At 39.4% G+C, this 16,282-nt stretch overlaps 1 protein-coding gene across 2 annotated transcripts in view; it reads left to right on the plus strand.

Moving 5' to 3' along the window:
• atp11b (ATPase phospholipid transporting 11B (putative)) overlaps positions 1–16,282 on the plus strand; it is a 53,536-nt gene that overhangs the window by 30,315 nt on the left and 6,939 nt on the right. For both annotated transcript variants that reach the window (XM_040129201.1, XM_040129203.1), the window contains exons 25-29: positions 8–146; positions 2,282–2,347; positions 3,096–3,199; positions 4,330–4,495; positions 14,054–14,217. In XM_040129201.1, the coding sequence (XP_039985135.1) occupies positions 8–146; positions 2,282–2,347; positions 3,096–3,199; positions 4,330–4,495; positions 14,054–14,217 (639 nt within the window). The remainder of the gene's footprint in view (positions 1–7; positions 147–2,281; positions 2,348–3,095; positions 3,200–4,329; positions 4,496–14,053; positions 14,218–16,282) is intronic.

A 16,282-nucleotide genomic window follows, 5' to 3' on the forward strand; every position in this document is an offset into this window, starting at 1 on the left:
CCTACAGGGACATCAGCAAGAACTCTCTGCTTTCTTTTCGGACATTCCTGTACTGGACTCTGTTGGGCTTCTGTCACGCCTTTGTCTTCTTCTTTGGATCGTACATACTGATGGGAGAAGACACTACACTTATGGGCAATGGACAGGTGTGTGTGGGTGTGTGGTAATTTTCAAAACCATATTAGGAAAATGTTGCTACAGGGCATAAATAGTAGGCAGTAAACAAATGCAGGACACAGCGTGCATGTTATGATAAATTATTGTTATTGATGGGAGTGGTTGCCTGCTGGGATTTCCGCAGTCACTCTTTCCCTTGATCTGGCTCTTCTCTCCCTCATTCTGCTTTTTTGTTTAACAGCCTTTTATATAGCCTGTTTCTCTATTACAGTTTGAGCATGTATGTCATTCACTTGTTAATAAGTAAGCTCTACTAATTTTACCTTTTCTTCTCATCATGTCTTCTACGTCTCTTCACGAAACCACCTCTCTTTTCTTTCCCACTGCATATCTTCCTGTCTTTCAGTCTGTCTGAAGTTTGGTATTTCAGAAAAGCACTCACTCCTCTTGCTTTCTCTCGCTTGTCTTTTTCTTCTATCTTTTGTTGATTACTCTTTTTTTCCTTCTGCCTTCATGCTGTGCATGTCTTCAGATCTTGCGAGCTAACAGGCAGCTGGTAAGAGTCTGCTCTACTGTTGAAAACATGTCTGCTTAGGGTGTTAATGAGAGGACTCTCAGGACAATTCCTCGCCATGTTTTTGTATTAAGGAGAATGATGTAGAAAAAGACAAATGTTCGTGCCTATGCCCTAAAGTATACATTCATGTTACCTAATGATATCTTGCACTGTGTTGAATCACAGTACAGAGCAGAGATTCAGTTTTCATCTTTTAAACACTGAAATTAGCAGTGTGATGGTAGTTATAAAACACTGATCCCTGATGATTCTGGTAAATTGTAATCAATTTTGATTCCTCCATTTTTCTCTTGCAGTTATCCGTGTGTTCAGTTCACAGTTGAACAACTCATTCATTCTAATTTTTAAAATGTATTTTCTCAGAGACTGTAACAAACCAAAGACATTCACAAATGGATTTATCCTTACCTAACCATATAGCACACAAGCTTGAAGTGTATGATCGTCTTTAGCAGTTATACACTGTAGATTTGTCTCTTGTGCTAACAGATGCAGAGAGAATTTGTTCCCCACCCTGCTGCACCAACTAGTTTACAGATAGTAATATTTATAACTTGTAAGAATAATCAAGGCCAGTTCATACTTTTAATAAGTAAAATCTGCATATGGTGCAAGGTTTATGAAAAGTGTCACTTGTGCCATCACTAGTGGGTTAAAAGATGGTGATGGTTCAGGGAGACAACACCTGAAGATAGCATATGAAAATAGATTATCAAAAGGGGACACAGAGCAGAGTTTATAAAGGATTTTCGGTAAAAACTTTTTTTTTCTGTTTTATATAGTCATATAAATAAACTAGAGCTTGAACAAACATTACTTTTTAAAGGGCAAAGAATTGTTGTCTGGCTTTCCTGAGTGTCTCTGTGGACACACCTTATGCCGAGCACTATTAGTTTTCAGTGCTCAGACTCCAGCAGTGTCTTGAATTGGCTGGCAACAAAACAATGCCCCCCATAGCTCTCAAACTCTAAGAAGAGTGATCCTCACATCAACCATTAGAGCTACCAACTGCCGTCACACAGTCGGAGGGCAAGGCCTCATTATAGGCACCGTAACATCACAGAGTTAATTTAGGCTGGCGTCTTGTAGAGGTTGTCTCGTCGCTACACATCTCTAAATGGAAGCATGAGTCTGCTCCACCTTGTCCAGCCGGTCCTGACTCCCCAACTTTTATCCAGATTTGTGATTTGATTTTGAACGGTTTTAATATAAGCAGTAAATATCAAGTATCATGTTTTTTGTTTCCATTGTAGTGATATGCCTACAAAATGTCGAAGATTTTTCTATTTTAATTATTTGTATGCTAGTACTGATAGTATGCTGGCACTAATACTGCTGAGTCAAAGAGGCAGAGGTAACATTATGTTTATTAGTTCGAGCTCGACAGCAGAAAAAAGAAATTGCAAGATATCCCAGTTGCATATAAATTTTGATATCATAAGTTACAATATGTTACCATATCATTATATTGCCATTAATTGGGTCCATGTATTTAAACATAGGCACTATTTCCCTGTTTTATAGTCTCCATTGTTGTTGCAATGTAATAGTGTTGACTGCTTCACTAACTGTGTGTTTGTTTCATAGATGTTTGGAAACTGGACATTTGGAACGTTGGTCTTCACTGTTATGGTCATCACTGTCACATTAAAGGTAAGTTACACCTAATCTTATCCTTTCACAACAAGGTGGCCTGTTCTTTTACAAATTGTTGTCTACTATTTCATGACTTCAAAGTCATTGGCTTTTATTGACATTATTTATATTTTTACTGACATTATTCAATACTTACTATATTCAAAAATGTAATAAAAGTACTGTGAGTGTTTGGTTTTCACACTGTAGTTTCAGTTGTTTCCAGCAAACTGAGCTTAGCACAGAACAGCAAAGACCCAAATTAGTCAAGACAAATTTTTTGCAAACTAAAGACCCCAATTTTCTCCATGGGATTCAGAGAACTAGAACAAAGATAAAAAGGCAAATGAGTATTGGTCTTACATCATGAGGCGGCCAAAAATACATCTTCATTCGGATGCTTGTGTTCTGTGTTTTTAAGTAATTTTGCCCTTAGTGGTGAAAAAAATACTTAATACTGCTTCAAGTTGAGGTTTTCTGTGTGCATTAGCTGAAAGCTGGGTAACATGTTGGGGTTCATAATGGACTCACTTTTTCTACAGTCCCAGTATGAAATACAGTATGTTGTGAAGTATGATGATGTCATTGGCCATTAATAGAAGATTATTTATCACAGGTTGGGGTCAGTGTCTCTGTTACAGCACTGAGGCTGATGGATGTAATTTATTGATGCCTTACCTGTCCCTGTCTCAGTGTGTCACTGCTAGCTCTCTCTTCCTCCCCCTCGTGTGTGTCTGTATGGTTGTGCCTGTGTGTGTAATGACAGCTTGCTTTAGAGACTCATTTCTGGACATGGATGAACCATTTTGTGACATGGGGTTCGATTGCCTTCTACTTCATCTTCTCTCTCTTCTATGGAGGCATCATCTGGTAAGAGCACCTTCTTACAGAGTTCACATATTTTGATGTTGTACAGAACACTGCTTTAAAACTCAAAGAAAATTATTTGCCACGGGGTACATGCTCCCCTAGATTCTGCATGGAGTCTCTATAACACCTATAAAGTCAGACCCCTACATTTGGTAGACCATACTCTGCAGATGCCATGCAGCAGACGGACAGGGAGATTGAATTGCATAAACGCTATGAATTATAAGACTATGGTAAAGACATTGCTGCCTTTTCTTTTCAACAGCTATCATGTAGTTAGCATGTGTTTAAGCCACTCCTCTTGAGATGCTAAAAAAAGAACAATTCAGTATTTTTCAGTATTTCTCAGGTTTTGAACAGGTTTATTTACATTCCAGTTATGTCAAACTAAGAGTAGTTGCTTTTAAAAAAAATCCTCAAGCACAAGTCGCTCATTGACATTTAGTCATGCTCATATTTACTTTAGAACAATCATCAATATTTTGTGCAATATGTAAAATTGCTTTTGAAAGTGACTGATCTACAGTAAGATAGGTCTGTACAATGTGCACATACTTTGATATTAGTCTGATGCTGAGGCTCTGGATGAAAAAGGCTGATTTACACCAGATTTATCAGTCTTTTCCCTTGGTAAATACATTACTGAGGCTTTGTTAGAATTATTCATGATTACCTGGGAGTCTGTAGGATTGATCACATCATTCTTGACCACTTTACCCAGCCCAGTCACCTCACAGACTGGTGGGAGCCGTCCTGATAGAATTGGTCCATAATTGATATTTGTGGTCTGACATCTCCACAGGTCCTTTAATTCTGATCTGTCTGAGAATAATTAAATTATTCTGTGAGCACATCTCCAACTACCAATGCAACTTGAATTGACAGGGAGGAGGGCAAACTGAGCCGAGCCCGACTGATTACCTCTGTTGTTGTTTTGAAAATTTTAGCTGTATCCTCAGCCTGAAGCTGACTACCAATAGTCAGTTCTAATACTAACTTGGCAAAATTGTTACTGTCACTTACAGACAAACCAACTTGTAGATGCTTGCCAACACTGATAAGACGCATAAAAATGGTTATTTTTCCTCTTCTGCAGTATGTAACCATTGTTTCCTTTCATCTCCCTCCAGGCCGTTCCTCCACACCCAGGACATGTACTTTGTATTCGTGCAGCTGCTGTCCAGCGGTTCGGCCTGGTTCGCCATCATCATCATTGTCATTACTTGCCTCTTTCCTGATGTGGTTAAGAAGGTCTTCTACAGACATCTGCAGCCCACCAACACACAGAAGAGTCAGGTAACATGGGGCTGAGTGGGAGGAAGTAAAAGTGTGCGATCAGAGAAGAATTTTGCAGTCTGGGAACATTTGTAAAGAGGTCCAGTCATTCTTTTAAAGTGGATTATTCTTTCTTTTAAATTCGATTATTCTTTCTTTGGTTAAAAAAAAAAACAGGTTCTATTTCAGATTGGCTGAGAGAGAAAAAGCCTTGTCCAGCATCTACCTGTCTACTTTGCAGAGGTTTCTCTGCTTTTCACATGCCCTGCACCCTGCTGGCATGACTCCAAGGTGCATTGTAGTCACTTTTGGTAACAGCAGTTCTCATATCAGTGTTTTAGTTTAATTTTTTCTGGGTATTCACTCTCTGCTGTAGCTACTCAGGGAAGAGCAGATGTTTTGTTTTTCTCCAAAGTTGTCTTTGCCTATCTCTGCTATAGCAATATTGGTAATCTTGGATGTGTGAATAGGAACCACACACAGACTGAAATCTGCATAATTTTAGCTAACTGTCGCTTAGTGACTATAGCCAAGATTACATCCTTTTTGTCAAGGTAAAATCAGGATTTAAAGAAAGCTGAAAGGCAAAGAGAGACAGGATTAGAGAAGGAAGTCAGACAGTGTGATATCAGGTACAGTGATCCATCAGCAGGGAAATGTTGCAGTGGAATCAGAAAATGTGTCTGCATCCGCATCTTTAGAAACATTAAGCTTATGTTAACTATTACTTTTTAAATTTAAATCAGTAGGAGAAATCAGACACGAGCTAGTGTAAGTACCAATAGTTTTAGTTGAGGAATTGCAAAAAGCCATTTCTACAGGTTTGGGTTTTCTATTATGTCTGCAGGCCCAGGCTCAAAAGTAAAACTCATTAAAAGTAATGAAATGGCACAGGGAAGGCCAAACATAGTCCAGTAGTTAAACCGTCTTCTGTGAGCAGTGTTAGATTCAATACTTATTCTTACTTTTATCACAAATGTGGAAATTATATTTCCTGTAAGGTGACAAGAACCTGGAGGGAGAGTTAAACTAATATGTCAAGGTAATTCAAATTCTAGACGGAGAGAGAAAAGGCTATATATGTCACATTGTTTAAATAGTACATAATTTTCTCAGCATCTGTGGTCATGGATAACCCACTTCTTTACACGAACCGCATGGTGTTAAGTTGCTCAAACACACCGCATGACTCCCCTCTGATCCAACATGCACAGCACCTACGCACATAGACAAACACACAGTGTGCGTGGTCACCTTTCAGCAGACCCACACTGTTATTGTATTGATTTGTCCAGCTGGAGACTGTTTATGTTTTAGCTTATACCTTCCTCTTTTCAAAACTCTCCTCTGATTTCTCAGAAAGAAATTAGCTGCCTTTCCAATTCCTATGTGGTGGTTTGTTGTTTCTAGTCTAACCTTTTGTCCGGTTTTGTCTTTCTGTGTGCGTGATTCTGAGAGTGAGTTAAGTATGAGTTGTGCGTTGGAATATGTGTGAGGGCTCGATTTCTAACCTTTCAATGTGTCTGTGTATGTTCTTCTGTCCTCTCTGTGTATGCTCCCGGTGTAGATGTATTCCAACCGCGTGGCAATAAGTGATGACTTCATCGCTCTGCAGCCTCTGTCCAGAGCCAAGAGTCAGCTCGGCAAAATTAGGTAGAGGAGACGAGACTGATTCAGCCCTGGGTTTAAAATTCATCTAAAAATCAATTCAAATAAAACAAGTATCCCAGGAGTGCTTTAGTCAAGAGCAATTTTTCTATATTACTAGATTTTGGCAGGAATCTGTATATATTTGTCAGTGGTCAGCCACCAATACCAGCTTGTAATTTTCCCTTGCATTGATGATGCTATCTCTAAATTTAGTTTCTTTTTCATTAGTTTGAATTTTTTTTTTTTTTGTGGCTGCAGCTAACAATTATTTACTCAATTATTCATGTCTATAAAATGTAAGATAATAATGAAAAACATACAGTAAACATTGTAAAGAAATTTACTATCGTATACAGCAAAGAAAAGAGTCAAATCCTGACAGTTTGGAGGCTGGAACCAGGAAATGGTTGGTATATTTGCTTGAAAAATGACCAACATGAATAATCAATTATCTAAATTGGTACCAAGTAATTTCTTGTCTGGCCAATCTTTTTTGAAAATGATACTTCACCTTTTCACAAAACAGGAATCTATAACAAAAAGTCTTATTAAGGCATTAAAATTTATAAAATCTGTGATTTGATGCAGTTATTAGAGGTTTTAATTTGCTCTGCATGTTTACACTTACAGTAACGAAATATGATTGATTCTACATAAAGCATGTTACATACCTTTGTGACGTTTACAGTACTAAACCAAACGCAACTATATGTAATGTCCGTCAACACTTAAGTGTTATTCTTTTACATATAATTCTTATGCAAACTTCAGATGTGACATTACCTATGCTCGGTCAAAAATATGCTTGCTTTTATGTCAGATGGTATACACACAGTATTCTTAAAAACCCTTAACATTTTTCTCAAAGACTTACTCGTAGAATATTGATGTAAATCTCAAGATGCTTGTCAAAATCAGGGGTGAAGTCTCATTTACAGCATAACATGGACAACCCCTAAAAAGTAGAAACATTGCTTTAACAAACAATCACTCCTTTTTAGTATCATTCGTACAAAACTGAAATGTTCTTTCTCCCAGGTCTGGACCTGAGTTAGTCCTACTTAGGCCTTGTTCTAACACTGGCAGTTTGCTTACTGCCGTGATGTGCGCTGTCAGTGTTGGAACTCGGCCTTTTGTTTCATGTCTGTGACTGCATGCCCTGGACAAACCAATTAGCATTCTCCGTGACTGGGGGTTAAACACATATATTTCGGCCTTTTTGGGGTTGGAAACAATGCAGAAGAATGTGACATAAAGAATTTCAGCTGCTGCATGTGTTGCATTTTAGTGAAAGGCTGACATAGAGAATGTGTTCTCACACCTCCACCACTCCTGCCTGCTACAGCATGTTACTGTCATTACTCCCCCCGCTGCATGAACAAACCGACTAATGAATGAGTGAATGAATAAATGTCGGATTGCCTAGGGATCATCATTGACCTAATTTTGTTACCCCGTACTGTAATAGCAACGTTGTCATGCAGGGACCCTATTTGGGGTCTTGAGTCATAATTTAAGAAGCTCTGGTCTGACTGCGATGTCCTGCATCTGCATTAGTCCCAAATAGGAGTGCCTGGTCAGACCCGCCACCCGACCATCAGCTAGTGGTTTTGTCATACAACCACAGTCTGGCATGCCACACTCATTTTAAAGTGACATATTAATCAGTCGCATGGTGCAGCCCATCAAACCACCTCCTTTATCTATAGCATGGTCCATCCTCTTGAAGTATGCTCAGCTGAACGCCCTCAGACTGGTTTTACCACTTGAAAACACCGTCCTGACCTCAGAGTTGTCCACCTGCATGGTTTGAGCAGACCCACAGAACAAGACTGATAACCCACTACAGCTGCATGACAGACCCCTGGACTGGTCTCGGCTGCCTTGTACAGCAGCATGATGCTGTCCTATTAGAAGCATGACATACAGCTGGGTTATTATCACAGCTATTTTAGACTGATTACTTTAAGATCTTGTGCAGTCATAGCAGATATTACTATAAACCGCCTGCAAGGGAAATGCTAAAAAAACTGTGAGCTGTTAAAGTGAAAAGACCAAAAGCCAGATAATAATTCCTTCATCTTGGACAGCCTCTGTCTTGACAAATGAACATAAACAAATGATACGTTTTTAAGAGCTTACATTTTTCTCATATTGAACTCTCCAAGACCATGTGAACAAACCTTGTGCAGTATTTAGGGTTAGCATTTTTGTATTGTATTTTAGGTCAATTTTAAAAGCTGATTTTGCTGCATGCCTATCTTTATCCTTACGGCTGCTGTGTATATATATTTTTTTTTAAATTGTATTGTGTTATACGTAGAGGTGTTTTTAGTTTACCCTCATTGATATAAACAGGAGCGACAAAATTTTAGAAACACCTCTCCGTATATCAAAAACGACCTAAAAATGACCAGAAAGTTGAATCAACAAGTCTCTGAAAACATTTCAAAACTGAACATTATAATCCTTGTGAAGGTAGGATTTATTGCAGGGCTGTTATATTACTTGGTTTTAGCTAGGTGTACCTAATAATAAACTGGCAACTAAGTGTATATTCCATGTACTACTATTATACATACAGGTCCCATCCCACATACTCTATGAGCAGAATCAAAATGTAGACTTTCAGATCATAAAACTCTGGTGCATAATGATGGCGGGCACAAAGCACGTTATACATATTATACGTTTCGCCAGATTGAGTAATTTGTTTGTTGAATTGGTACACAATATGCACAATATACATAATACACTCTTACTGGGTTCAAAAGGAGGGTGCATTTATGATAATGTGCTGTATAATACAATTTATTCAGTTCTGTTGAAGGAATTCCAGTATCTTCAGTCTTTTTTTTTTTTTGCTAATTAGATTAGCGGGAGTTAATCAGAAAGGAACCCAGAGCGTTCTCCTGGGGTTTATGTTGGTTGCCTACCCTGTAGCTCTGATAGATTCATCAGCAGGTTTATTGGTTTCGAAACGAATAGATTTGCTCTTATCTGCACTAGAAGGATCTTTTTCCCTCAAGACATTAAGTATGCCTCTAGCTTCTTTCTGCTCATGTGTTGCTCAATTTTACGGCTATTTCTGAGCTTACCTGCATTCTTGCCAATGTGTTCAATTTTCTCTGCTCTTGTGAGAAGTTACAGCCCTCCTCCAGTGACCTCATCAAACCACTCAAATTTTCCGAAAGACCTCATCTCAAGCAGTGATTTATTATCTCACTGCTTCAATTAAAAATGAGTTTCAGATCTGCAGCAGGTGAATAAGCCCAGCGAAGCATATTGGTGTCTCGTTACAAAAACGAGAAAGCAGCTGCTTTCTTTTAGCTCTGTTGAAGATTATTGGTGAGGTCACTTCTGATGGGCTTTAAAAAGCTGACCAGGAATGATATGTATAAGTGTATTAGAGCGCACTGTGGGGTGAGGTTCAGAAGTGTCCACAATTAACTGCCTCCCTACGGTGCAGCCTGGACTGACATTGAAAAACTGACCACTTACTTACTAACTGACTAATTAATCTGCTGGTTGGTAAATAAGCAGCACTGAAAAAAACATATCCACCTTATCTATGGTTGTTTAGTCTTGTGTTGAGTCTTATAATCATATGTTTGTTCAAGAAAAATGTAAGATAATGCCATTGGTGTGAGACAATTTCAAATCTCTGTCAAATGAAAATGAACACAAAATAAGGATACTTCAAATGAAGGATCCTTTCCAGACACAGAGCCTTGTTTTACCACATGCACTAGCTTTTAGAAAATTCCTAAAACAAGTAAGAACTATAAAATGCAATCAGTAGAGCTCAGACCCCCACCAAGGCCAATGTCAAAAAACATACACCAGACTTCATAGGAAAAAATGCAAATTCATATTAAATGATCTGGATCAGCCCCAACAATTCAATGGGTTCTTCCCTGGCCCATGCCCCATCACTCCGCCAAGTACGTTTCAAATCTATTCAGTACTTTTTGCGTAACCCTGCTGACAAATAAACAAACAAACCAGCAAACAAACAGGCATGTGTGATTACATTTCATTATCCAAATCGTTCTACTTGTCTAAACAAAGATTTAAAGATTGAATATGGGACTAAAGTGGATATTTTTTGCAGTGCAATTGGTTAGTTAACAGGCTGGCTTTACTGGTTATGTTGCTATGTCGATGTCTGACCTACCAACAGTCTGCCTGGTTGACTGATGGTTGAGCTGTTTGACTAGCCAGCAGGGCTCACTGTAAGCATCTTGTGTCCTTCAGATGGAAGAGGGTGAGGGTTCAGTCGGCCCAGAATATGACCCTGTTAAAGCCCAGCGGAGCCCAGGGGAGGACAATTGGCACCTGCTAGCTGCTTATCCTCCCCCTGCTACCCCAGGCCCTGACCCCTGCTCCCCTAGGTAGTACCGTACATGTACTTCACTCCCATCGTCCCTCTGGTACTGTCACTGCCCCAGCATTATGGCCTCACCTGAGGACCAACCAACCCTCTGCACCCCCTAACAGCTGCAGTCAACCACATACGCCCTTATGCTTGGTTAAAGAAACCTGCACCTTCGTCATTCTCCCATGGCTGTGTATCACATCTGCCGCTACTCTGCCCTTTTATTTCATATGTAAAAATACTATTCCTCTATGTCTGTCAGCTTCACTGTATGGATGACACAACACATTTCCCACATAATCATAATCAACTCCATCCATCCCTACCCTTGCATGAATAACCTCATCCTTCTCTACCCAGCTATAACGAACCCCATCCTCCCTACCCAATCATATTTGCCCCCATCTTTTCCCTAACCCTGTCTAAATTTAGCCCTCAGTGTTATTGGCCAGATCTTGGTTCTGAGGTTAGAGAGAGAGAGAATGCTGTTGGCATGCTGAGTTCATTGTCTTCACTGTGTTTTCGTTCGGCCATCTTTCCCCATCGTATTTAGTAATGTTACTCCATATTGACGCCTGAATGATGTTTCATTGTAGACTTGTAAGTATTTGATACCTCATAAAATCCTTTTTGCTCTTCAGGTATGATTTTAAGTATGATTTGTAACTTCTATAAGTTCTTTTCTCTATAAGTTAAGACGTTCAGTGTTTTCATCTTCTCTACATAAAGAGTGTGCTTTGTTAGTTCTATATCTTACTATAAACCCAAGATTATTACATTTTGTTATGCTGTCACCAGAAGGATATTGCCTAAGACACTCTGCACTCTTAGTTGTGCAAACCAACATCATGTTCTAAATAAAAGGACGATGACCATGAATTGCAGCTGAACTCTGTAGCTACTACAGTAAATCATCCAGGGGATGATGTCACCCATATGGCTTTCACTTAGGCCTTGGTCAGTTTATGACAAAACCTTCAATTCTGGCCTCCGTTTCTCAGAAAACCTCAGTTTGCAAGAGAACTTTTAATCATCTGGTTTGGCCTGGTTTTACTCTGGACATCGCGTTGTTGATACTTAACTGAAAAGGTAATGGCACAAAAGAATTCCTCAGAAACAGTGTCGTGGTGAAGTGGCTGGTTCAGTTGATTGTTCGCTCCCGTTCATCTCTGTCTGTCTCACTGATGAATAACTTTTATTCTAACATGACTGCCACTGAAAACTGCACTGTCTGAACTCTGCCTACCAATGCCTTTGTGGTGACTGATTGCTGCTTCACTGGTTGATGTAATGTGTTTTTTGGTTAGAGCAAGGTAAATCAGTCATCTTAGTGTTGATGAAAAACCAACAGTGTTTATCACCCATGTGGTCATACGGACATAAAACATCAAGGACACCTCACCAACAAATGAACACTAGCCTACACTATCATTCATGGCTACAGCTGTGGCTTGGCTGTTGTTACTGCTTTTTATGTGATCTAGACTGAATGTGAGTTTGGAATAATCACATTCTACAACCTCATCTTTTCTCTTTGCTATCACAGGGCTTAAGTGGTGATTCTTGTGTTGCAATAACAAGAAATAAATTTGTATAACTTTTTTTTTTTTTTTTTTCAAAAAGAAAAAGGCAATATGTTCTAATAGAGGAGGAGTGAAACCATGCATTTATTATCCAGAGACACCAGATACTGCCAGTAGAATTCATATTTGGTTTTTGGCCAAGAAGCAGAAGTTTGGTTTCATGCCAACAGTGTGTCCAATTTCTGCTGCAGAGAAATGTAACAGCAACATCATAAGCCAAAGCAATGTGGAATACATGGGTCACACATTCAGCCACACAAAAAGGACAATTTTAGGCTACATCAGAGGAGACAACATCAAATGATAAAATATGAAAGTTAAGAAATTGTTTCCTACAAAAGCCCATTTTCGAAATCCCTGATGTGCTAATTCTAGACCATAAATAAGCATTTTAGAGTTTACTTAGCTCTCCATATTCTGAAAGAAACTGGAAAGGTTTTTAAAGTTTAACTTAATTTTCAATTGCCATACCTTAGAGCTTAATTTTAGGTCTTGAGAAACGGATGATGCCTGTAATTGATAAAAGCAAAAAGTACAGAACCTGATTTCTGGACTTATAGGAACCAGGTGGGTCACAAAATTTACTCTGAGGTTATGCTCGGAGTAAATTTATGCTGTAGAAAAGGAGGGTTCAAGATGCAAACTACATGAATGTAAAATCTCTCTCTCTCTCGCTCTCTCTCTCTTCTTTTTTTTTTTTTTTAATCTGCTTTTCACTCTCTCCTTTCCTTCACACACTGTCTCTCTCTCGGGTGCTGACTCAGATCAACAGAGCCACCTGATCCCACAGGTTTCTAGGCAGCAACTTCATTCAGCTTTGTCCACCAGTGCCAGTCTTATTAATGAAGCAGTGAGAGTTTATTCTTTGCACTTGTTGTCAACTTGGTTTTCACTTATATGAAAGGAAAAATATCTGGATAGATGATGACAACACTGTCTTGTCTCTTATTATACATATTCATATGATCACTCTGGAGCTTTCAGTACTTGTTTTAAAACAGAAATTGGCTGGGTGTCCCAGATCTTTGACTGGACTTCCTGAAATCTGAGAATATTAAATCTTTTATTCAATGTAATCCAAAGACATGGAGTTATATAATTGGTGCGAAGATTAGATTATTAAGCACCACATAAAACTTAATGAAATATCATGTTGAGGGCAGGGAAGTAAAGGAAAAAGAGCTTGGCTTGTCTTACTGCCTATGACTCTGATCGGCTGGCCCTGGATCACGGTTAGTTTATACTGCAGGATGTGGAATGGACGCTGAGTGATCCATCATGAATATGACAGTCTGGCAGAAGGATCTTAGCTGAGGTTTAGAGGAACTGCAACAGAGAGACAGTTCATCTTGCTTCGAAGGAGCACATTAAAATGATTATAATATTTCTAATAGTAATACTATACTACTATAACACTATGCTATAATATAATGCTTGCAGAGAAATAAATGCTCAATCCAGAGGTTTTTATCTGTACAGTGGTAATTGTATATTCTTGTCAGCAGCTCTTTGTCCCTAAGATGTCTTGTGTTTTTTAAAACCTGACAGAAAAAACACCCAACCTTTCTTAGCCAATAAAGGAAGATTTTTTTTGTTTTGTTATTTCTATGTTTACTGGTTTTATGATTTATATATTTATTTGCAACATTTCAGCCCCCTTGTGTAGCATGTTTGAAATGTTTTCCCTGTACATCATTGTTCTTGTGACAGCATGCAATATGTCATCCTCCAGTCACCCTTATCATCCTGTCAGAATGTGCCAGTCAACCTATGTTGTGTTGGTATTAATTTATTCTCTTTTCTTCTCTTTGTCCACACGTTTCCCTCTTTCCTTCTCTTTTGCTTTTTGTCAATATGCTCTCTTCTCTTTACTCTTTCTACGTTCCCGACCTATGCCATCCTCCCAACTTTTCACTTCACCCTTTCTTGTTCTTTTTCTACCCTTTCACCCTCTTCACCCTCCTCCAGTCTCTATCAGCCCCCCAGGCGCAGGCCCTCAGCTGTGTGGAGTCCCTGTGCTGCTACCAACATGGGCAGAGCGGCTGTTCCCGCCTGGCCCACTTCCTGGAGCAAATGACCGGGCAGTGCCAGGCCAGTGCCAACAATTGCCACGTGTCCAGCCACAGCAACAGGTGGGGAGGAGGACAACAACAGCAAACAATGATTATGAATCCCGATGAACCGTCACCACCTCTTGGTTTCAAAAATTTGGGCTGCAGCTCTGACTGCTATAGCCCGTAATGTGGCTACAACCTTATTGTAAGTCGTACTTGTTCCAATTCATAATAGGGAGAGCATACAGCTGTGGGGGAGCTGGGTTTTAGAGACTTTTTTTAAGGGTGTGGCTTAGCAGGACTTTGGGAAAGCAGCTGAAGGAGGAGTTAGAGGCTCAAGATGTGTGGATCAAGCCATTATGGACTGCACTATGAGTTTCTCATTTCCATCAAAGTCTCTGTTGGGAGAGTCTGGACATTTTTATTAACACAACAGAAAGATGTGCTTAACCTCATATCCGCAGTAATGTACTATCAGAAGTATATCAGTACACCTTGTAACCAAAACCGTAGAGACCAATGACTGAATAGATTGTGATGGCCATGCCTTCTACATAGCATGCAGATGTAGATGTTCTACAGCCTAGCAAGGGAGAATTTGGGTCCCAGTAATTTTATTAAGGCCTGTAGAATGGAGACCTGCTGCAATATACAGGCATCCAACAGGTCTCAATATTACACTACAGTATTTAACCTGTCTTGTCTGTGTAGCCCCTACATTAGGGCAGATCTATTAGCCCATGTGTCTTTGTCCTAATCATCTATGCTATGATCTATTGTTCTGTCTTTCCTGTGGATCTCCTCTTCTTCTGTTCAATACTACCTTAAATTCAAAGGTTGGTGTCCAAATGGGAGTAAGCCTGATTAGCCAGTTTTCAAGGAAAACTGTATAAGCTGTAATGCACTTTAACAGATGACACCAATGTCTACACTGTATGTCAATTATTAAGTTACCTTTATAGCTTTAGTTTGGCTTCGATGTTGCGCATTAGTTCCTCTTGTTCATTGGAGAGCTTCTCTGGTTGAGATGAAGCCAGACATTGGTATGCTAGTCGAATCATATATGATCCAAACACCAAAATGTGGGTGTGCACATCTCTAGTATTAACCTATGATTTAAGAGATGTGAAGTGCTTCATAAGTGGGAGGCTGTTGCAACTTAGCTTTCAAAGCTGCACTTGGCAATTTTGCGTTTTGGCAGCCCTAAATGGCAGTGAGAGGTAAAAATAATGAAACATGATGTCCGTTTATTGCACAAAGTGAGCTCTCAGTAAGTGCAGATAAAATTTCTTCTCTGCTGCAGCTCAACTTTGTGATAAAGGATGATGAAACATCAAAAACTTAATTTTTTTTTTTTTTTTTAAATAAAACATTTTGCCTATTGCAGCTTTAAAGATAGGTAGGCTGAGTTCACAGTTCCTGGTCTGCTCAGTCTGCAGTTGCAGTGTTATTGTGTCTTTTTACCTGAATCCCAGTGACTCTGTGGGGTCATTGATTGACCTGATCAGCTCTTTCTGCTGAGCAATCGATATTCCCCAAAACGGCTCGGGACGCTCAGTATTGATCAGATCAGTAATGAAGATTCTTGTTCTTTGTGTGTGAGTCTTTTGCAGTAGACCTTGCACATTCAGGTGTTATGGGCACTAGCGTGTGTGCGTGTGCGCGTGTGTGTGTGTGTGAGTGAGTGAGGAAGTTATGACAGCATGCAGGTCAAATAAGGGATGCACTGTTCCTCGCCCTCCCCCTTCAGCCTCTCTGGACAGCAACCTTCAAATTCGCTGTTGTTGAGAAGACTCATCTCAGTCAGGTCTGAGGGATACAGCAGTCTAATGGGTATTCTTATTGTAAGACACACAAAATTGCGACTGGCTGTAACTTTATTACTCAGCTACGCCCGCAGTGCAAATAATCTTACACATCATCTGATAATTTTGAACTCTGATTGAGCCAGTCGATTGGATAAATTGGGACTTGCAATTTAATATTTATACCATTCTGTTTTCCTCAGACAATGCTGGGTGGGATATGCAACATAAAATAATCTATTTCAATTGATGTCAGGGTCAGTTCACTGAAAGAAAGGAAACTATTCCCATCATTTCAGGGTCAAATTACCACTAAATACATGATTGAGTTTATACGA

Source organism: Xiphias gladius, chromosome 6, assembly GCF_016859285.1.
Source record: "Xiphias gladius isolate SHS-SW01 ecotype Sanya breed wild chromosome 6, ASM1685928v1, whole genome shotgun sequence".
Classification (NCBI taxonomy): domain Eukaryota; kingdom Metazoa; phylum Chordata; class Actinopteri; order Istiophoriformes; family Xiphiidae; genus Xiphias; species Xiphias gladius.